This window comes from Eulemur rufifrons, chromosome 20, assembly GCF_041146395.1.
Source record: "Eulemur rufifrons isolate Redbay chromosome 20, OSU_ERuf_1, whole genome shotgun sequence".
Classification (NCBI taxonomy): Eukaryota; Metazoa; Chordata; class Mammalia; order Primates; family Lemuridae; genus Eulemur; species Eulemur rufifrons.
In genome coordinates this window covers 16,699,532-16,721,612 of record NC_091002.1, presented here as the reverse complement: position 1 = coordinate 16,721,612, position 22,081 = coordinate 16,699,532, and the positions used below count along the sequence as shown (strand labels likewise).

Below are 22,081 nucleotides of genomic sequence, written 5' to 3'. Positions count from 1 at the left end.
AATCTCATGCTGGTGCCCAAGTTAAAGATGAAGAAACTGAGGCAGAGGGCTTGAGGCCCCAGGGTCACTCAGCTGGGGTGTGAGACTGGAATATGCTGACCTGCAAAAATGTCTACGATGAGGACTTTGAAAGCAAAGAAGAGAATGTCATGCATGGGAACAACGAGGGAGCCCTCAGTTAGATAGACAGATGAGGAGAGGTCGCTGTGAACTGAGACTGAAGACAGTGGCCCAGTGAAGAGTGGAGAGGACAATGCCAGGGAGCAGGAACAGCACGTGCAAAGGGCCTGTGCCAGGAAAAATCTGACATGCCCAAGGAACCAAAAACGTCCAGTGTGTGTGGAGCATTTTGAGAGAGAAGAAAAAGAGCTAGAAGACACTGGATCATGCAGCACCCTGCAGGGCACGGTGAGAGGTTCAGATTTCATGCTGTGTGCAAAGGGAGGCCACCAGAGGGACCTACCTGGACCAAGTCTAGCACAGAGCTTGTCACACAGACAAGGATCAGTAAAGACTGTGGAATATCTGAACAAATAGACTCAAGCCAGGTTTCCAAGAAGGTGAGAACCTCTGGCTTTACAGAAGGAAAAGTAAGATCTCAGCCTTTGCCCATGAGAAGAACAAACAGTTTCACCTAATCCAAATTCACTTTCATGCCTCTCTGCCTAAGAAGCACACAGAGCCACTGAGATCCACCGGCACATCATGACAGAATAATTTCAGTGATCATTATCAAATGCCTCTATTTAGAAAAGCCCAGAAGATCGCATTAGCACTATCCAATATTTATGAAATGACAATGTGCCATAATGAGGGGCTTAGAAAATTAAGATTAGAAGCAAAAGTCGAGTCTCTGGAGAGAGAATAGCACAGGGGAGAAGCAGCAATCTCACTCAGCTCCTTGGAACCTTGGTTTTCTAGTCTGTGAAATGGGAAGGACAGTAGCAAAGATGAAAATATGTGATCAGGGAGTAGAGGCACCAAAAGCTTTTAATAATGTTTCTCATTCATTCCTTCATTTAGAAAAAAATACCTGATGACGACTATTCACCCACGTATTCATGCATCCATACAACAAAATGTTATTTAGTATTAATACATACTGTGTATGATGCACCACGTTAGGCACAGAAGATAAAGGTGAGGACAAGATCGTCATGGTCCCTATTCACATGGAACTTCTCACCGGGGGGTAAAAGGAACACTGAACGAACAACAGCAGCTGTGAAACATGTTGCTGAGGGAAAGCGCAGGGTGCGTCACACAGAGCTGACCCAGACCAGGATGTGAAGAGGAAGCACGAGAAAGTGGGGTGGGGGGAAGGTTCCGTGGAGAGTAACAATCTTATGTGAGTTCCTGAGGCAAGAGAGAGTCAGAACATTCTGGCAACTGACAGAAGCCAGCAGAAAGTGAGCACAGTGGGATGTGGGACATGAAGAACCTGGAGGTGTAGGTAGGAGCCGCCCTCAGGTCCCTGGAGGCCACAGTGGGGCTTGGTCTTCCTTCTAGGAGCAACAGGCAGCCTGACAAGGGCTTCAAGCAGAAGGGAAGAGTAAGGACAAGAAAGGAGAACATGCTTATATTCTCAAATAATCTCTCTTTTTTTTTTTTTTTTTTTTTTTTTGAGGCAGAGTCTTGCTCTGTCACCCTGGCTAGAGTGTAGTTGTGTCATCACAGCTCACTGCAACCTCAGACTCCTGGGCTCAATCAGTCCTCCTGCCTCAGTCTCCCTGGGACTACAGGTGCATACCACCATACTCAGCTAATTTTTCTATGGACGGGGTCTCGCTCTTGCTCAGGCTGGTCTAGAACTCCTGAGCTCAAGCAATCCTCCTGCCTCCGCCTCCAAGAGTACTAGGATTACAGGAATGAACCACCATGCCTGGTCTAGAATAATCTCTTTGGCTTCTGCATAGAGAATGGATAAAAATCAAAAGAGTAAGTCAAAGAGCCTTTTAGAAAGGTTTCCAGTTACCCAGGAGAGATCCGATGGTTGTGTGCACCAGGCAGTGGTGGGAAGATGCAGGGACTTAGGCAGACACAAGATATACTCGGCAGGCAAAATGGCAGAGCAAAGATTGACTGGAAAAGGGGATGAGAGAGAGGAAAGAGAGAAGTGCAGCCCCTGGACTTCTGAATCAGCACCAGAGCGGGTGAAGTGGGCTTTTCTGAGACAAGGAATTCTGGAGAGTGAGTCGGTAGGGAAGGGGGAATGGGAGAATCAAGAGATCCATTTTGGAGATGGTGAGTTTGGAGAGCCGACAAGACCCTGCAGGGAGTCAGGTGGGCTAAAAGGTGAGCAGAAAGAGCATATGTGAGCATGTACACACACTCACTCAAACACACACACCCTCCCATACACAAACACACAAATGCACATACATACACACACATACCTATACACACACGTGCATACACACTATAAGATCTGGATTTATTTGGCCAATATCAAAGACAGCCATGCAGGATAGAGCAGATGTGATATGTTTAAGCAGAGATGTCTTGGACTCTTGGAGTCCCTAATGGGATGGGTGATTCTATCATCTAATCCAGGACACTTTTGAGAGTAAAGTCAGCATTACTAAAAAATATGATTGGGGAAAAAAATATGATTGAGCAACAGACATAGAGGTTGTTTCATGTCACCTTACTAGTGTGTAGCTGTTTTGGCTCACTTTGCTCACTCCAAGGAAGATCCTACCAGATCTGAAATGCTCAATTTTGTGCCACAGCCCAACTGTAGATACCTAAGGCTTATATCAACCCTCAGGAGAAACTTACACAATTTATGCCCTTAACCGGAACTATATAGAGCCACCCAGTGCCCCCCACCTTGGAGCCAAATTCGAGTCAATGAAGCCACACTCTGCCCAGCTCAGTGGCATCCAGGAAAACCCCGTGTCCCAGAGGTGGCTGAGAAGACGCGGCAGCTGGGCAGTGTTGTATACATCTAAGTTTCCGAGAGCTGTCTAGGCTAGAGGTGTAAATGTTGGGGTCGCCAGTATGCAGGCAGCATCTGAAAGCATGGGAGTGGCTGGGCCATAATGGGAAGAGCAGAGAACCAGGCTGAAGGACTCCAGGGTGCAATGGCCAGAGTATGCTTAGAGAGCAGAGACTGAGCAAGAGCGCTGGCGGGGGCAGGTGGGGTGTGAAAACCAAGACAGGTGCGGGTTAGAGGGAGCCGGGTTGGGGGAAACTGTACAAAATGGCTTCCCGTCTCCAACAACTAACTGACTTCACAATTGCAACCAGGATCATATTAATCAGAGAGATGATCTGAACTTTCCCAGAGCTGGAACATTCCTGGCTTACATCACCAGGTAAGCCTCTTCAAGATTCACCTCACCCAGGTATTCCTCACTCTAAATGTCTTCTCCTGAGTGTACCTCCTTAGGCTACTTCCCCTGAAGCACAGCAGGGACACCTCTCCTAGGCCTGCCCATGCAGTGCCCATCAAGAACTCACATTAGGCCTCAGCCATGCTGGTGAAGGATAAGCTTGGTATTTGGGATGTCAGGACATTAACCTTATTACAGGTCACATTCTGACGGTGGAAATCTCCCTACATAAATACAACCTGTGTCTGTGTGGCCATGAAGAAAAGGAGTGCCCTCAAATTCTTCAGAAGCTCTTTCTTCTCCTAAAATCCCACAACCATCAGGCTCCCAAGCAAAACCCAGTGATGCCCTAACTTGTAGCTAACGCTTACAATCTCAAAGCTAAAGAATATCCTAAAGGTCCCTGAATCCAGGTGACATATGGTTCCTACTACACCCTGAAGAATTCACTTAGCCTTGGTTTGAACACCTCTGTGTGTGGGGAATTCACTACCTACAGAGTTTCTGTAGCCATCTCTCAGACAGCTCAATCCAGCAGGAAGTTCGTCCCCCATTAGTCATGGTAGAAGCTTGGTATCCCCATCACAGCCCCAAACAGGATGGATCACGTACCTGTGGGCACCGCCTGGTCCAGCATTGGTTTCTCCCATGTGTTAATCTGCTCCCAGGTGAACCCATTGGTCCCCAGGGCCACGCTGTAACCGCAGTTGCTGTAGTGCTCCTCAAAGGAACAGCCACCTGCAGACAAAGAGATATGGGTAAATAAATTCCTGTGTCTGAGGCTCCGTCCATTATCCCCATCTCATCGGCTCTTCATTTATAGCTTTGAATTTTAAACTCTGGAGAAGATTTAAAAAAAAAAAAAAAGGGCGAGCAAATTGGATTTTTATATTTGCTTTGGTGCTCTCAGGAAAGGCGCTGGCATCTGCAGGCCCCCCTATTTAAAAAAGTTAATAAGGCTAGTTACATTGATTTTAATCTTCCTTCCTGAGAAAGTAAACAGCAGCGTCTCATTCTAAGTAGGAAAAATGAATGCCGGGGCATGCCTCTATAATTGCTTCCTACAACAGGGAGAGATGCTGAGAGGCAGCAGAAAGAGCACTAGCTTCAGACTCTAACAAAACTAGACACATAGCACCTTTGCAAAGCTGGGCGAGCTCGGGCCAGATGCTTAACACATGTGCGACTCAGTTTCCTCACCTGTAATATGGAGGTGAACATCTACCTTACAGAAACATCATGAAAACTAAATGGAATAACATATGGGAAATAACAGGCACAGAATATGTTCTCAATGCCCACCCCTTCCCTGTAAGAGCAGCCTGAAAAATCATTTCTCATGGAGTAAGAATCAAATTTGTGAGAAATTAGACAACCAGGCTCCTGGAAAATAATAAAGGCAATGCTGATCCTGTTTAAAGCTTCTCACTTTAACTTTAAAGGTCAAGCCATCCACTGTTTGACAATAAGTTATATCCATCTGATTTTGACAAGGATTCACTGAGCATATGCCACAGGCTGTAAGTCACCTCAAGGTGACATTGAGAGGGACGTGGGGTGTAAAGTGGAAGCTCCAACTAGGAAATGCTGGTCCGACCAGGAACATAGGAGCCCACTATGTTCTGGAGGAGAAAAGGGAGGAAGAGGAAGAGGACTGAACAGGGCTCTGAAGGATGGCAGCATCTCCAGGGGCAGAGGGTGGGAGGAATGGCACTCCGGGTGGGCCCACTGCATCCACAAAGGCAGGGAAGCAGTGCTGCACTGACTTCTACAGCAGCCTCCCAGCTGTTAGACCCCAGCTTCACACCCCAGTCCATCTTTTCCACTGTCCCTTTCTTGTCTCCTTGGAGCTCAGAGATCTCATCACATGACTGTCCCCCATCTTTAAACACTCAGGTTCCCCAACATACACAGGACCACATCTGCTGTAGATTGAGTGTTTGCATCCTCCACTCCCTCATTCACGTTGAATCCCTAAGCCACAAGGTGATGGTGTCAGGCAGTGGGGCCTTTGGAAGGAGATTAGAAGATGAGGAATTGGGATTAGTGCCCCTTTACAGAGACCCCAGAAAGCTAGTTCACCTCTTCCAACATGTGAGGACACAAGGAGAAGCCTCCATCCATGAACCAGGAACTGGGCCCTCACCAGATGCTAAATCTGCCAGTGCCTTGATCTTATACCTCCTAGTTTCCAGGACTGTGAGAGAAATTTCTTTTATACGCTCCTCAGTTGTGGTATGCTGTTATAGCAGCCCGAGCAGACTAAGACAATGTCCAAACATAGCTCAGCTCAATGTACAGAAACCACCCCACACTAGCCCCTGCCTGTATCTGCAGTTTCATGTAACATCACACCATCGTCTCCATCAGCTACCAAGGACCAAATCCCTCCTCTGCACCCTACACCCGGGATTTCCTCTGGATGGTGGTGGTGGAAGTCCTGTTGACAGATTTGATACAGAATTTGGTCAAAACACCGTAAAAGAAAACCTGTGATGGCAAAGCTTTCTCTATTGTCATTTCTTGCTGGAAACCCTGGAAAACTGGCCTTTAGCACCTGCTAAGGTCTAAATGTTTGTGTCATCCCCAAAATTCATATGCTGAAACCTAATCCACAATGCAATGGTACTAAGAGCCTTTGGGAGATAATAGACCATGAGGGCTCTGCCCTTATAAAAGAGGCCCTGGGGAGCTTGTTCACTACTTCCACCACATAGAAAGGCCCTCCCCAGACACCAAATCTGCTGGTGCCGTGATAGTGGACTTCCCAACCTCCAGAATTGTGAGAAAGAAATTTCTATTGTTTATAAATTACCGAGTCTAAGGAATTTTCTTATAGCAGCCTGAATGGACTAAGCACCCCAATAATTCTTGAGCTGGGCAAAGGAGGACTGGACCTATTTTGGTGGTGCAGGAGTTGAGAGTATTATATCGCTTTCCACTAAACAGGAACAGAAAGTGATTGGAGGGTTCATAGACAGCTAAAGAGGAAAGGAAGGGAAAGAGAGAGAGAGGTCCAAGAAGCACAGTGAAAAGCAGAAACCCACGGAAGGTGACAGCCAGTGAAAAATGTCCTGGGATGTGAAGTAGCTGATGCATTGGTAGGGACCAAGTATTTCCTTAAACTTATTCAAACTAATTCAACAATGATTAAGTTGAGTACTTACTGTTGACCAGGCACAGTCCTAGGCATAGTGGTTTACAGAAGAGGCATCTGTCATGATTTAGTGAGACCCTGACAGTAAACAAACAAACTAATGAACAATTACACATTCCAGTGTGTGCTACGCAGGCTGCCGTTAGGAGCAGTCGAGAGGATGGCTAAGCTGGAGTGGTCTGGGGAGCTTTCTGACCATGAGTTGGACACAGTTCCGTGTCCTGTGCTGCAGTGGCCATCACAACACCCAAGTCCTCCATAATAGTTGGCTACACACAGCAGCCATGCGTCACTGGTGCGGAGGGAAGAAGGCAATGGCCAGTGTGGATGGATAAGGATTTGCAGACAAAGATGGAAGTCACAGGAGACAGGAAGAAAAGTGAGGACCAGATGACAGAGGAGAATCATCCCAGATATACTGGGGAGGGAGGACCTCAAAAGGCAAGAAGGAAGATAACAGACCAGCTTCCACTAGAAGGTAATCTCCAGAATGCCTGGGAACTCCTCTGGTGCACAGTAGGGGCATAATAACTATGTGCTGATCAATGAACCAATAACTGCCAATGAGATGCCTGACACAGACCGAGCTGGTGAGCCCATACTAGTGGACCTGCCCTTCCAAACTTCACACCTGCCCCCTCTACCTAGAAAGCTCCTTCCCCCTTCTTCGCATTGCCTGTCTGACAAATTCCAAATGATCTCCCAAAAATCACTTCACTAAACCTTCTCTGACCAGAATAACGGAGTGTATGTTCCAGATATGAAAATACAGCACACTCTATTTAAAATCAAAACAAAAACAGCAGAAGTGGAAGCAGTTCTGTTTGCTCCAAGAAGGCCAACCCCCTTACCCTACATTGCCAACTTCTCACCAGAGCCCAGCATGTGGGAGACAAGTGAATCAGGTCAGCGCCATCAGCAACAGACCCTGACATGCTGCAATTCACATGCGTGGGGAGCCTGCAGCATCCCAAGTGTTCTTGGGAAGAGCTGACTGAGAATCCTAAACTGAGATCAGCCTTCAGGACCAGAGAAGGAAGTGGGAGAAGGGAAGCATGGCCAAGATGCATACGGCAAACAGTTTCATCCTTTGTTCTTGTGCACACAAGAATGTTATGCTTCCAGGCCACCTTGCATCTAGGTAAGACCATGTGGCAAAAATCTGAAAATGTGTAACAAAGTGGCAGCCACCACTTTCAGGACTAGCCCACACAAATAATCTCTTACAAACATCCCTTCTCACCTTCCCCCGCTATGAGAACCTTCAAAGCTCTGGATGAAGACAGTGGCATCCAAGGAAGAAAAGTCTAGATTCCTGGGATACTGGAGAAGGGCTGCTTAAAGAGTCACCTGACCAGGAATATCAGCATTCAACGTTTCAGGAGCAAAATACAAACTTTTCTTGTCATATGCCACTGAGACCGTAGGGTTTATTTGTTACCACAGCAGAGACTTGGACAACTTGAGTAATATAACAAGTGGGTCATACCTCAACAGAGTGATTTAAAAAAATAAATATTAAACAGAAGCATGCTCTCTCAAGCATTTGCTCTGAGCCAGGCAATACACCAGACACTGATTACATATGCTAACTTATTAGCTTTCACTTAATCCTCACCACTGTATGAGGTACATTTTATCCTTGCTTTAAACATAAAGTAATTGATGCAGTGAGGGGTTAAATGACCTGCCCAGGCCACAGAGAAGGGAAGTGGTAGAGCCAATATTAAATCCATGGTAACCTAACTGCAGAGCCCATGCTCTTTCTAATAGACCAGAGAGAGAAACATTCCCCCAAGGATGAAGTCTTTCACTTCTAAGGGAATGAGAGGGGACCCAGCAGATAAAGGGCTTCCAAGGTGGTTGGGTCTCTCCCATTTGAATCCATTCTCTCGCTTCTTCTAGAAACATTTAACAGAGGTCTTCTTTTTTATGAGCTCTATAAAGGGTGCAGAATTGACAGATATGATCCTTTGCCCTGACCAAGTTCACAGAGTAGAGGGGGACACCAACATACACTGAAGGTGCAATGTGAAATATACTTTCATACAGAGGCGTTGATGCTCAAAGGAATTATTCATTTATTTTAATTAATGGTTTAAGTAACCAAATTCTCTTCTTCTCAACAAGATTTAACAGGGCTCACAGTTATACTTCTAGGCATCCCAGATTACAGACTCCAGGCAAGGTCACATTAACAATTGCTCCTACTTCATTGGATCAGTGGTCCACCCCTCACCTCCCTGCCTCTGCCCAGTCACGGTGGACGCGTCAGCTACTCCTGAGCTGGCCGCTGACAGGCCTTGGCCCTGTAAAGACTAGGGACCTGCCTTTTCTTCACAGCCACTCCCCGGACCACCTTGCTGCTCCCACCTGCTGAGCTGCGGTGGCCATTTCAATCTGTAGCCAGTGAGCAAATGCTTTTCCCTTCTTTTGATTCTAGGGTCTCACAGCAGCAGGCCTGGGACTCCCGTGACCCAATTTTTATTTTCAAATTACAGTCCTCTCTTTCCCCTGCAGAGGAGCTCACTTACAGTGGATTTAAAAGCAGCCTCTCATTCTATCTAGAGCCACTATTTCTCCAGGATATTCAGGCCCTGCTGTCAGTTCTATCCCACTCTGCCAGAATTTGTCATCACTCGTGGGGGCCTTAATGTCCCTCCTACAGGAGAGTTTCTAGAAACGGGCTCCTGTTCTTCACTTTTATCACTCATACATGTCTGAATTCCAGCAGTAAACACGGTTCATGACCTTTCCATGGAGCCCCTGGGCTCCCCACAAAGCAGGAAATTTCAAGGGATGCTGTCTAACTGGTCAGTGGTCCAGTCACAGCAGCCTGATAAACACAAAAGCAGGCGTCCGGCATGGTGGCGAAAATCAAATTGAGGGCAGGAAAAGGAAAAATAAACAGGATAGAAGGAGAAACTGCAAATCCATGCTACAATTCCCCATGTTTGTCTGTTAAAAGGGGGCTACGTATTTGGCTCTGAGCTTCTGACACCCGCTAGATAAAGGAAAACCTGGCCAGGTACCGGACACTCTGTGTTCATACAATGAAAGCCAAATTGCTCAGGAAGATGACAACCATTCCAGGCGCTTAGATCAGCCAAGAACTTCTCTGCAGGAATACTCGTAACAGAAACCACATATCCCATAATGAAACAACATCCACACAAGGGGTGCGTGGCCAATTTCATGAGACTGTTCCTCATAACCATTCTCAATATAAATTGATAGCATCACCCAAACACACAATTCGGGAAAAGTAACTCATTGGGGCTCAACCCAGTGCAGTTTGCACACCTGCCCCCTGTTGTTCTAAGTTTTCAGAACCATTCAGGAGATAAAATATACCTAATAAGTATTTTTTAAGCAATCCTCCCTGGATTTTCTTCTTCTCAACCAACAGATTGAGAACTAGAGTGTCCATGAGCCCAAGACCGTACACCTGACAGCGCTTGACATGCAGCTGGGTCCAAGCTCTCTGGCTCACGTCCCTTCCCCATTTCTGAGCCTTCATTTTCTGGGTTCAAGGCAAGAGACTGGAAAAAAAAGATTGCAAGGCACCTTCCAGTTGTAACAGTTAAGGATTCCAGAGAATCAGAAGGACTGGAACTCTCAGGAGTCACACTGCCAGCCCAAGCACCAGCCACAGTGCTGTGGGCACTGAGAGCCACCAAGGGAAGGAGGAGAAAAGGAAGCCACGTGTTCCCTGGACCCAGAGCAGGAAACATCCCAATCCATGATACTGAGTCTCATTGCAGCTCCTCTTGCTCCCTCAGAAATTACATCTATTGGTCTTGGTGCAACTCCTAAGGACCATAACACTGACAAAAAAAAAAAAAAAAAAAAAGACCCCAGTCATTGCTGCAGGTGTTTATGGCAGGCTACTTAGGGGAGACATGGTTGGAGAGATTCCCAAAAGACACTCATTTAGATGCTAACCTCATTCAGATCTGAAGAGCTGGTGGCCCCATTTAACTAATGACAACCCACCACAATCATTTTTTGCGGGGGGGGGGGGGGGGCGGGAAACAAAACCTCATAAACCTACCCCCACCCCATGAGCTAGGCTCAGCCTCCAGAGGACAAGTCCTGGCCTGGTGAAGATGCACATAACTGGAAGAGGACAGGGAAGTACAGCCACTGGCCAAGGACTTGAACAGAGGACTATTTCCCTGGGCAGGCTGAGGTCAAAATGTGGCAATGGCCCCAGATGCTCTGATGTGAATCAAACATAAAAAGTCAACAGAGAAATGGAAAACTGTAGCAAGGAAATTGGATTTTGAAAATCCATTTGGGTTTGGTAATGTATAGCATATCAGCATCTGTAAGAGAAGTAAAAATAGTGCAGGATACACACTTTAGGATACATTAAAGCATAAATAAAGTTTATAGTGTCAATCAGAATTTTTTTAAAAAACATGAGCTCTTCTTTTGAAAATGAGAGAGGAATAGAATTCAATAAAAATATAAATGTGTCTGCCTCTGCATTTCTCAGATATGATCCTGTGTATTCTTGAGCAGAATTAAGTTCAGTAGAGGAACTAAAAGATTTGGTGGGCTTCTGCCGTGTGCCAGGCACTATATCTGAGCTGCGTAGGTGTGCATGCATATGAATGTAGGTAACTCCAATACCCCCACCCTCTAAGACAGGGGGCAGCAAACTTTTCCTATAAAGGACAAGATAATAAATATTTTCAGTCTTGCAGTTACACAGTCTCTGTCACAGCTACTCAAGCCTACCATTGTAGTGCAAAAGCACACAAGCACCTCAACAAATCAGTGCGGCTGTGTTCCAATAAAACTTTATTTACAACAATAGGTTGCAGGCCAGGTTTTTCCCAGGGGCTGTAGTTTTCCAACCCCTGCTCTAAGAGTGAAGCATTGCTCACTTCTTTTTATGGATAGAAACATGTCATCAGAGCTCCCACAGGACTTGCCCAGCTGAAGAGAAAGAGTAAGATCACATACAGTGGTAATAATAGCAACACCTCCTTTTATTGACAGCTGAATGTGTACATGTCTTGCCTATATTATCTTTCACCCTCACCACGGGCCATATCATTTTGATTGTACCCATTTTACAGATGTGGTGTCAAACTCACCCCCATGAAGCAGTGGAGTCAAGATGTTAGCCCTCGGCTGGGTGGTACCAAAGCCCAGGTACTTTCCATTGCTCCAACCCTGCCCTCTTGCAAACAGCCTGTGTGTGTTCACAAAATCTGGTCTCACCCTGATGTTTCCAGAATACAAAGTTGTGCCTTTAACATCTAGCAGTGGAGCTAAGTGAAGAAAGAAAACTGGGGCAAACATTAAAAAGAAAAAGAAGGAAAAAAAGTGTCTTAGGTTGCCCTCCATGGTAGGTACTACTTCTGGTAGAGCTCATAACTGTGACAAATGTGACCAGAAGCCCCGGTGATCTGCCATGGATGAGGATGTGCAGAAATACCCCCTGCCCTGGCACATGCAGCTGATACTGAAAGTTCTGGTAGCCCACTCGACATCCATCCTTACGGTGCTTGGAGGAGACCTCAGCAGTGGGGATCTGGGGGACAGGGACAGAAACCACAGGACTGTGTCCATCCAACTCCAAGCCCCAAAGCTCCATGGAAACAGGGACATGCCACATTGGTCCCTTCCTCAGAGTCCAGCCTGTAGTATGTATTTCACCTTCATTGTTCAAGGAATGGCTGGATATATTAAAATACCCCTCCATCCATGTAGGAGAGCCAGGCTGGGGCCCACAGAGGGGGCTCTCGTCCATTATCAGTGGCCTTCTCTTGGGGATCAGAGTGAACCCAGCGGAAGGCTTGCAGCAGGGCAGGGACCAAGAGCTCAGAGGTCAGGCTGCACCTGTTAAGAACATTTATCCTGATGCCATGAAGGCCCAGAACAGATGGAGACTCTGAAGCCAGAGAGAGAAGAGAAGTCTCAGAATGAACCAAGGAGAAGCCATCAGGCCACAGGCAAGGGAGAAGAGTGAAGTGAGGCTGTGGGAAGGCCAAGAAGCTGTTAGAGGAGAAATGAGAGTATTAGCTACAGGTCAAACGGAAGCTCAGACTGCTCAGGAGTGAACTAAGAGCAGGCTTGAGCAGGGTTGGCAGGGCCAGGTAATCAGGATACAAGGGAGAGAGATAGAAACAGAGAGCTATTGAGCACAAAGCCCCTGTGTTCACAAATCCCAGTTAGATCTGAGAGACAGTAAGGATAACCAGGGCTCAGTGCCTGGCACCATTCTAGGTGTTTATCAATAGTAACTCACTTATTACCACAACCACCCCATGAGACAGATGTGACCATTGGCCTCGGAATAAAGAAACTAAGGCATAGAAAGGTTTAGAAAACTAGCCCAAGATCACACAAATCGCAAGTGGCAAAACTTGGTTTTGAACCCCAACTATTAATAATAGCTCAGTCTCTACACTTAACCCATTACACTACGTTGCCATGGCAATGAACTGGGAGGTTAACCTTGACCTTGAAAGGAACCAGTTGAAGGAAGCAGGTGGCTGCAAACCCTTCCCCAATTCCTGTAAGAATGGCAGTGAGCCAGTCTGCATGCCCTCTGCCCTTAGTCACTGCCAGGGCCCTAGATGCTAATTGGCCATTTGGGAGGTCAAACCACGGGGGGTAGACTCTGCCTCTTCAACTCACAGTGAAGCCCATGGCATGATGGGGAGGGAAGGAATGGAGTTGGGGGCTCAAAGTTAGGCAGGAAGATGCACAGGAGGGAAGGGGGCACCTTGGGCCTCATATACTCACCACGGATGTGTGGGGAGCTCACATTGTGAGATATTCAGACAGACTCAGGACATATCAAGAATAAATGGTTAGAGGGCACACGAAAGAAGGATGTGGTCAAAGTATTTTTTATTATTTTTTAACTGAGAGGTTGTCCAACTGTTTCTGTAAAGAGCTAGAGAGCAAGTATGCTCAGCTTTGTGGGTTGTATTAGTCTGCTGGGGCTGCCATAACAAAATAATACAAACTGGGTGACTCAAACAACAGACGTTTATTTCCTCACAGTTCTGGAAGCCAGGAATCCCAGACCAAGGTCCTGCTGGGTCGGTTGCTGGAGAGGGCTTCCTTTCTGGCTTGCAGGGGGCCCCCTCCTCACTGTGTCCTCACGGGACCCTCCCTGGTGTGCGTGTGCAAAGAGAGAATGTGCTCTGATATCTCTTCCCAATTTTAAGAAACTAAGGCCCCACCCTTACGACCTCATTTAACCCTTTTGTGGGCCCTCTCTCTACATACAGTCACACTGGGGGATAATGCTTTGACAATTTGGCCGAGCATGGTGGCTCACGCCTGTAATCCCAGCACTTTGGGAGGCTGAGGCAGGAGGATCGCTTGAGGCCAGGAGTTTAAGACTAGCCTGGGCAACATAGTGAGACTCCATCTCTACAAAAAAATTTTAAAAAATTAGCCAGGCGTGGTGGCACATGCCTATAGTCCCAGCTACTCTTGGGAGGCTGAGACAGGAGGACAGCTTGAACCCAGGAGTTTGAGGTTGCAGTAAATTATGGTGATGCCACTGCACTCCAGCCCGGGTGACAGAGTAAGACCCTGTCTCAAAGTAAAATAAAATAAAGACATATGGGGAAAACAATTCAGTACATAATGTGATGTGTTCCTTTTCTATCGCTGCATGACAAATTACCACAAACTTAGCTGCTTAAAACAACACCTGTTTATCTTCCACAGTCTCTGTAAGGCAGAGGTCCAGGCACAGCTGAGTTGGGTTCTCCTCTCAGGGTCTCTTTCTGGACCTTGGGGTACTCTCTTGAGCTTGCAGGGTCTGGGGCATAATTTGTTTCCTGTGGTTGTAGGACGGAGGTCCCCATCCTCTTGTTGGCTGTCATCCAGGGGCTAGTCTCAGCCCCTAAGAGACACCCTCAGTTCCTGGCCAAGTGGCCCCCTCCATTAGGCCCCCTATGTTTCAAATCTCCTCCTTCAGGCAGGACCTAGTCCCTTTTAAGGACTCATCTGATTCAATCTGGTTCATCTAAGATAATAATCCTTTTAATTAACTTAAATCAACAGATTGGGGACCTTTTTACATCTGTAAAATCCCTTCACCTTTATCACTAACATAACCTAATCAAGGGGGTGGGGATTATACAGGATACGTCCACTGTACACCAGAGGCCTGGGTCTTGGGGGCCACCTTAGACTTCTGCCTATCACAGCAGCCACATGGTCTCTGTCACTAGTACCTAACAATGCCACTGTGGCACAGAAGCACCCGTAAACAATACAAAAAGAATGGGGAGGACTGTGTTCTAATAAAACTCTATTTATTGGCACTGTGTTTTGCATTTCATATGATTTTCACATGTCCCCAAATAGTACTCTTTTGATGTTCCTCACCATTTAAAAATATAAAAACCATTCTTCACTTGTGGGCTATATAAAAACCAGTGAACATTCAGATTTGGCCTGAAGGCTGTCATTTGCTGACCTTGGCTCAAACAACATAAAAATTTCCAATTTTAACAGTCACTGAAATTTAACACAGTACTGTGAATCACCATTTGAGAGTCTGACGTCATATGCTGTTGACCCTTTCCTCCCAATTTTCCCTTCTAGAATGTTCCTCCCTTGCTCTAAGAAGTGAAGGAGAAAACATGTCTCCCATTATCTCATGATGCTACACTCCTGGCCCTCGGATAAGGGATTGAGTAAAGAACCTTAACTCCCCAGACTTGAATAAGCATTCCACCTAAACTATGGCACGTGTTCGCCATGGGTAAGAAGTAGGACTCTCACTTTATAGATGCAGAGACCAAGGCCAGAGTGGATGACACACTCAGATGATGACGTACCAGATCGGGGGCAGAGCCAAGTCCTCAATCAAGGACTTCTTCCTTGGCCAGAAGGTCTGAAAACCAAGACAACCTCTAAGGTAGGCCCAGCTACAAAATTTATGGGGCTCGGTGCAAAACTAAAATGCAGAGTCTCTTGTTTTAAAATTATCCAGAAATAAAGATGGCAATAACAGAGCATTAAACCAAGCATGGGCTCTTCCGAGCGCTGGGGTCTGTGCAACTGCACAGGTTGCATGCCCATGAAGCCAGCCCTGCTCTGTGGACACATACATTCTGAAGAGAAAGTGCCCCAAGCCCCCAAATCGTGGAGATTCCACCCTCATGCCCACAGATGTGTTGAAGGCAGGGCAATATCTAAAAGGGGCTTATTAATCATGAGCAGCCTATCTTGGGGAGCCAATTTTTGCCCCCGGAACGAATGTAAACCAGTCTTGCATAAATTGAATTCCTTTTCTGAATATCTAATTGAATTTGCAAAAGTGTGTGCCAGGGGGGTGTTTAAATAAGTGCACAAATATGATAAGAAGGCCTTCACACCATTATATCTAATTCAGTAAGCAAAAATAATGGCAGGGCACGTTCCAATTAGTGTTTGATTTATTTGCTTTAACAAATCCAATTAGTAGAATGTTTTATAAAGTCATCCAATGTCAAACACTCATGGACTCCACAGATAGAAACAATACTCCTAATAGAAAAAAAAAATGTTTTAAAGCTCTTTGAACAGTGAATTTATAATAAATAAGATGATGTCTCTCTGATGGTTTGGGCATTCCCCAAGGACCAGGGAAACAGTGTCTGATCTGTTCATTTGCTTCTTTCTCTCCGAGACTTGGTGTGGCAACTTAGGTTAATGTGGCCCATTATATTAAATCCAGGAATGAAAACAACAAAGGTGGAAGTTAGCCAAGGGACTTCAAGGGAGAATAATGAACTTGCTACTGAGTGTCTTCTAGACCAGAGACGAGTTCAGACTTCCAAGACAGCACAGTACAGTGGAGAAAGCACAGGACTAACAGAAACGGCAATGACCTAGAACCTGATCTTATGCCCTCATGCCCTTTCCAGGATTCAGTTTTCTCCTCTATAAATTAGAGATTTTAATGAGATTAGGAGTCCTCAGGCATGCCCACCTTGGGAAGCGGATGATGTTCTTTGCCCAGTGAGCCATACCACGAGGTAGTGATTAAAGCTATGAACTCCAAGGCCAGTATCTAAGGTCTTTCTGTTTAGCTTATGATCTTGGTCAAATTATTTAACCTGTATGTGCCTCAATTTCCCATCTGTAAAACTAGGATAATAATAGTGTCTACCTCAGGGTTGTTTTGAGGATTGAGTGAATTTAATCATCGGAAACACTTAGAACAGTGCCTAGCACATAGTAAGTGCCAAATAAGTATTTGTTAAATTAATATTTAATTCCAATCTATGAATTAGAAATAGAAAAGTGAGCTATATCATACATGTTCAGCTCACATAATTTCATAAAACAAACAAAATATTTTAAAGTAACTGTGCCTGAGTTTGTCCATCAAGTCCCATATGGATTGACAGTGCCGACTATGGTATGCTACTGATCTCAATGGTAAATCCAGACTTTTGTCACCACTTACTACCGTGTGACCTTGGGCAAGTCACGCTAGGGCTAGAGTTTCTTCATATGTGACAGAGGCAGTAAGTTAAACCCTCTCCCAAAACACTTCGACTTCTGGCATCCTATGAGACCATAACTGCATCCCCCTTAATAGTACTCAGCTATGTTTGCTGGGACACAAAGAGTGCCAGGTGTCCCCTGGAAACAAGAGTCTCCGTTCAGACCAGCTTCTCTATGTGCTCTGCCATGGGCCTCTGTCTGGTCCATTTGCACATCATGGAAAGAGGAGAAGACAGTGGGACATGGCAGACAGATTCTGTCTCCTCAGGCACCCCAGCACCCCACCTCCAGCACCCATTTGGAAGCAGACATGCGATGCATTGGGATGGGGAGGAAAGTGGGATGAAGGAAGGAGCCCATGCGTAGGGTCAGCACCCAGCCTCACCCATCAAGGAGAGGCTGAAGAGGTAGGAGGAAAGAACAGTCACTTTCAGTTGAAAAAGGTGAAGACAGTTCAATTTGGAGACCAGCTAGAGAGCCCCACCAGCCTGAAAAGTGGTCCCACCCAAGCCAGCAAGTCTCTTTTCCCAAAAAACAGTGTGGGATTCTGCTGCTCTCGCAAATTTAAAGAAAGAAGGGATGGTCTGGCCTAGTTCCTAATTTCACAGGTGGATAGACAGACACACAGAGGGCCAGGCTACAAAGAGAAGGGGCCTTCGGCCAGAGCTCTGCCCACTCAGATGCCAGAACGGCATCTTTCATCCTTCCTCGCACAACAGTGATGTCTTTTTACACTTTTATTTTGAGGGAACAGTGTAAAAAGGAGATGGCCACAGGTCATTCCCCATGTCAGGGAAACTTCAGATCAGTCAGGAAAAGGTGAGGAAAGGTTTTCTTGACACAAAGGACAGGCTTAAACTGGTTTCTGGCAAGAGTTGTGTCAGCGTCTGAAGCCTGCAGAGGTCCACGCCAAGCTCTTGATGGTCTCAGAGTCTTTACACTTGCTGTTCCCCCTGCCTGGAACACTCTTGCCCTGGCATGCCACGTGGCTGGTTCCCAGCATTTTCTGTATTGAAAATCAAACGCCACCTTCTCAGAGAAGACCCATGGAAAATTCAGTTGAAAATAGCTTCTCCCCTTCTCGTCATTCCCTATGATACCACCTTGCTGATGTTTGACAGCGCTGTTGCTCATACTCCTTAGTTACACTCTGAAATTGTTTATTTATTCATTTCCTTATTTATTTTCTGTCTTCCCACAGAAGTTGGGAAAGTTTACCAGGGTAGGAAGCGTGTGTCCCTTTTATTCATTACTGAATCCTTAAGACTCATCAAAGGGCCCAGTACTTTAATGCTTGAGAGCTTGAGGGAAATCCTATAAATGTTTCATGAAAGACTGAATGAAATAGAATTTGGGAAAGTGTCAGGAATGCAAGATTTACTATTGCAGGGTGTCACATGGCTTGGTTCCCGCACTTTCTCTGTGACCTAGGGTGGGTCAGGAGAAAACATCTGAGCCTCCATTTCCTCATCTGTACAGTGGGAACAACAATGATACCAGCTAACATTTACTGAGAATGTACTATGTGCTATGCACTGTGCTAAGCCACTTCCATGGATTATTTCATTTAATCCTCAAAAGAGCCCCATGAGTCAGGTACTATCACCATCCACACATTATGCACAATAAAACTGAGAATCAGTTAAATAATTTGACCCAAATTTCACAGAGAAAAAATGACCAGAGATGTTCTTCAGAGCATGTTGGAACAGGCAAATTTCCTTACAAATCCACTGAGATCCAAAGGAGTTAGGTCACATTCTAAGGGTCACAGAGACAGCAGGTGGCAGAAATGAAATGCTAATGCAAGCTTGGTCCATCTGAAAGCCCAGCTTGGCTCAAGCTAAGCCACTCTCACAGAACTAGGGGAGCTAATTCTAGGTGCTTCCCACCCAGCCAGGTGTGAGTGAGGCTCCTGTCCCAGTGTTACGTTATAATAAGCTGGATTCAGGTGCTATCTCTTGAGGGCCCCCGATGGTGAGCAGCAAGAGACTCTCAGTGAAACATGGATATCTGGCTTGTCCCAAGTATTAATGCTCAAGTTCCATCATCTCACTACCCCTCCCCAACACTGTCTTTCATCATAGCCATGTCCTCGAGCTCTGACTGCCTCCATCCTGCCTCAGTTTACCACATCCCCTATCATGCTTCATTGCCATGGCACCAAAACTGGCAATGTCACCCAGAGCCCTCATCATATAGAAGAAGGGAGATGGGATCTTCATGGTTGGTCCTCCTCAGTTTCTTCATCCATGAAATGTGGATAATAATAGTACCTTCATCATAAGTTGCCATGAGGATTAAATAACATGCAAAACAGCAAAGAGTCTGGTACACAGCAAGATCTCAATGAACGTTAGCAATTATTATTCCCTTCGCAGAATATCACACACATGCACCCTTTATAGATGAACATACATTTAGAAGAAGAAATAAAACACTTGTTTATTTCCATACTGAGAAATATATTTCTAGACTTAAGATACTCAATAACATGGACTTAACACCCATGATTCCATAACTGTCCACATGGATGCTCTTGGCTTATGCCCCAGGATCTCCTTCTTTCTTAGGGAGCCAGTTTCAATCTTCTATTCTGGCTTGCTATGTTTGCTAGAATGCTTGACTATAGTGGTAGCCACAGTTCTGGGTAAGAAACAGCAGCCCACAAGACCACCAAAAGCTACCATATGTCTCTTCCTCTGGGCCTCACTCCTCCCACCCCACTAAGGAAAGGAAACAGGAAGATAGATACAAGAACCAATGCCTTTTTCCAAATGAGGATGTTTTAACACAGAGGACAGCAAACTATGGCCTGAGAACTAAAAATCCAGCCTGCCTTCTGTTTTTATAAATAAAGTTTTATTGGAACACAGCCACACTCATTTGTCTACATACTGTGGCTGTGTTCCAGCTACAGCAGCAGAGTTGACTAGCTGCAATGGAGACCGTATGGCCTCTAAAGACTAAAATATTTACTATTTGGCCCTTTATGGGAAAAAGTTTGTTTATCCTTCCTTTCAAAGTTCTGAGGACAATCTAATAGCTGTCACCCAGGGCATGAAGGAAACCAGGAGAGCGGATAATGGCAGCTAATTTTTGCTCACCCCAAAAGTTGCTACGGCTATAGGAATATCTAGCTTTCTAAAAATCTCTTCTTGCAAAAGTGATTTATTTTTAACATACAATTTTTTTTCAGAGGAAAAAAGAAAAATAAGAACTGAGGTCCTGAGCCTCATTGACAGGCCTGGCCCAGCACGTCCCACTGTGAGTATACTGTCTTGGTGGCTCAAGGTCATGTGGACTCACGTGGTCCACACATGGCTCTGGGACTCTGGAGCTCCCTTTGACCCCACTCCAGACCTCAGCTCCATTAGTGACCTGGCTTAGAGAACCTCAGGTGAGATATTGCAGCCAGGTGCCCCCACCCTGGCCCTGTGTGGAGCAAGGGGAGGAAAGGACCAAGCAATAGTCACTTTTGAATGATCAAAAATCCCTAGGAAAGAACACCCTGAGGTCATGCACAGCTTTCTCATGTTCTACCCTGAGAAAAACCAGCCTTCCGTGCCCACTCTATAACTTTGAACAATTAAGTGCCAGGTACTTTACAAGCACTACCTTATTTTGCCCTGAGAGCAGCTCTGTGAGTTGTTCTTTGAGAGTCAATGCACCATTTTGCAAAATTGGAGCCTGAGGCTCAGAGGAGTTAAGTAACTTTCTCAAGGCTACAAAGTTTATAAAGGGCAGAATCAGGATCAGAATTGCTTTCAATTTGACCCCAAAGCACAAACCCTCCCAACTACATCATAACGTCTCTTGCATGACAACACTAGTAAAATTCTCTGGTTTGGAAACTCTCACTCCTCCTCATTATCCTCTCTGGATTTATTCAACTCATATTTGGATTTTGTTCATTCACGCTAGATCGAGGGCCTACTGCATGCATTATTCTAGGCACGAGAGAGAAACCAGGGATTAACAGCTATGACCCCGCCTTCTTGGAGCTCATGTCAGTGGGGGAGACCAACAATAAGAACATGGAGAAAAATAAGGCAGGTAAGATACCCACCTTGGCTCTTCACATAACATAAGACCTTGAAGGTGGTAGGCACTCAATAAATACATCCATAAAGCGGATGTGGAAAGGGATCCTATTGAACAGCTACGCTTTGCCAAGCATCAGGCCAGGCATTCCACATGGTCTTACTTCATCGCAACAACCATCCTGGGATCCAGGAACTGGAATTGATCATGACCATTTTAAAGATGAAGAAACTGAGACTCCAGCAAGAATCCGGGCCATGTCTCTGTGTTTGTGGAGTCTGTTTTCTTTTTCCCAAAGGCCATTCTCCTTCTGCTGCATGAGGCCATGCACACAGAAGGCTAAGAAACATTGAGGACTAGCTGACAGATATTGGTTTATGTACTCAGTTTTTACAAGTATATTAACATTTAATTACATAAAGTAAAGACTAGGGTTCCATATAGTCCATTAAACTCGATAATAGCATCCGGCGTTATATAAATCACCAGATTGGTAATTGTGCAGATAAAATATTATTGAGGTCTGAGTATTATCCTAAGTACAGTTGGTTGTGGGAAGTCCCCTCCAAACAGTTAAGCTTTGGCAAACTGGTCTGTAGCTGGCAGCTGGGCTTCATCGACCATGGCCTGTTAAATGTGCATCGAATGTGGGCTGAAAGGTTTTTAAGGACAGAGCAGAAAGAAGTCTTTACTAAGCTAAAGCTTCAATGACCTGGATACCAGGATTGGGTCAATCAAAAGGAGTGGTGTTCTGAGGTCTCAGAGATGGGGACGGTTCTTTGGGTAACTGTCATTAGAGCTGAACTAGCATGCCACCCCATGAAAGCAGGGAGCCTTCTACTCTTTCTCTCAAATATTGACACTTTGGTTCCCTGGAGAGAGAAGTCTTGCCAGGATGGAGGTGCACACAGACGGGAAGCAGGCACTCTTCTAGTAATTAGGGAAGTGGCCTCTGATGAATTTCAAAAAGAGACAGTAGGGTAGTCACTAAGGTTTCTAAGCAAGAAAACAAAATAAATCAAAACAGACCCCGGACTCAAAGCTGCCTCATCTCTGC

General features: G+C 45.7%; 1 protein-coding gene across 1 annotated transcript in view; it reads right to left on the bottom strand.

Annotated features, from left to right (window-relative positions):
- PTPRT (protein tyrosine phosphatase receptor type T) overlaps positions 1-22,081 on the bottom strand; it is a 778,866-nt gene that overhangs the window by 718,962 nt on the left and 37,823 nt on the right. Inside the window, exons 5-8 of the mRNA XM_069495747.1 lie at positions 12,207-12,351; positions 11,869-12,043; positions 11,604-11,780; positions 3,951-4,076 (exon numbers count right to left, since the gene is read on the bottom strand). Of these exons, the coding sequence (XP_069351848.1) occupies positions 3,951-4,076; positions 11,604-11,780; positions 11,869-12,043; positions 12,207-12,351 (623 nt within the window). The remainder of the gene's footprint in view (positions 1-3,950; positions 4,077-11,603; positions 11,781-11,868; positions 12,044-12,206; positions 12,352-22,081) is intronic.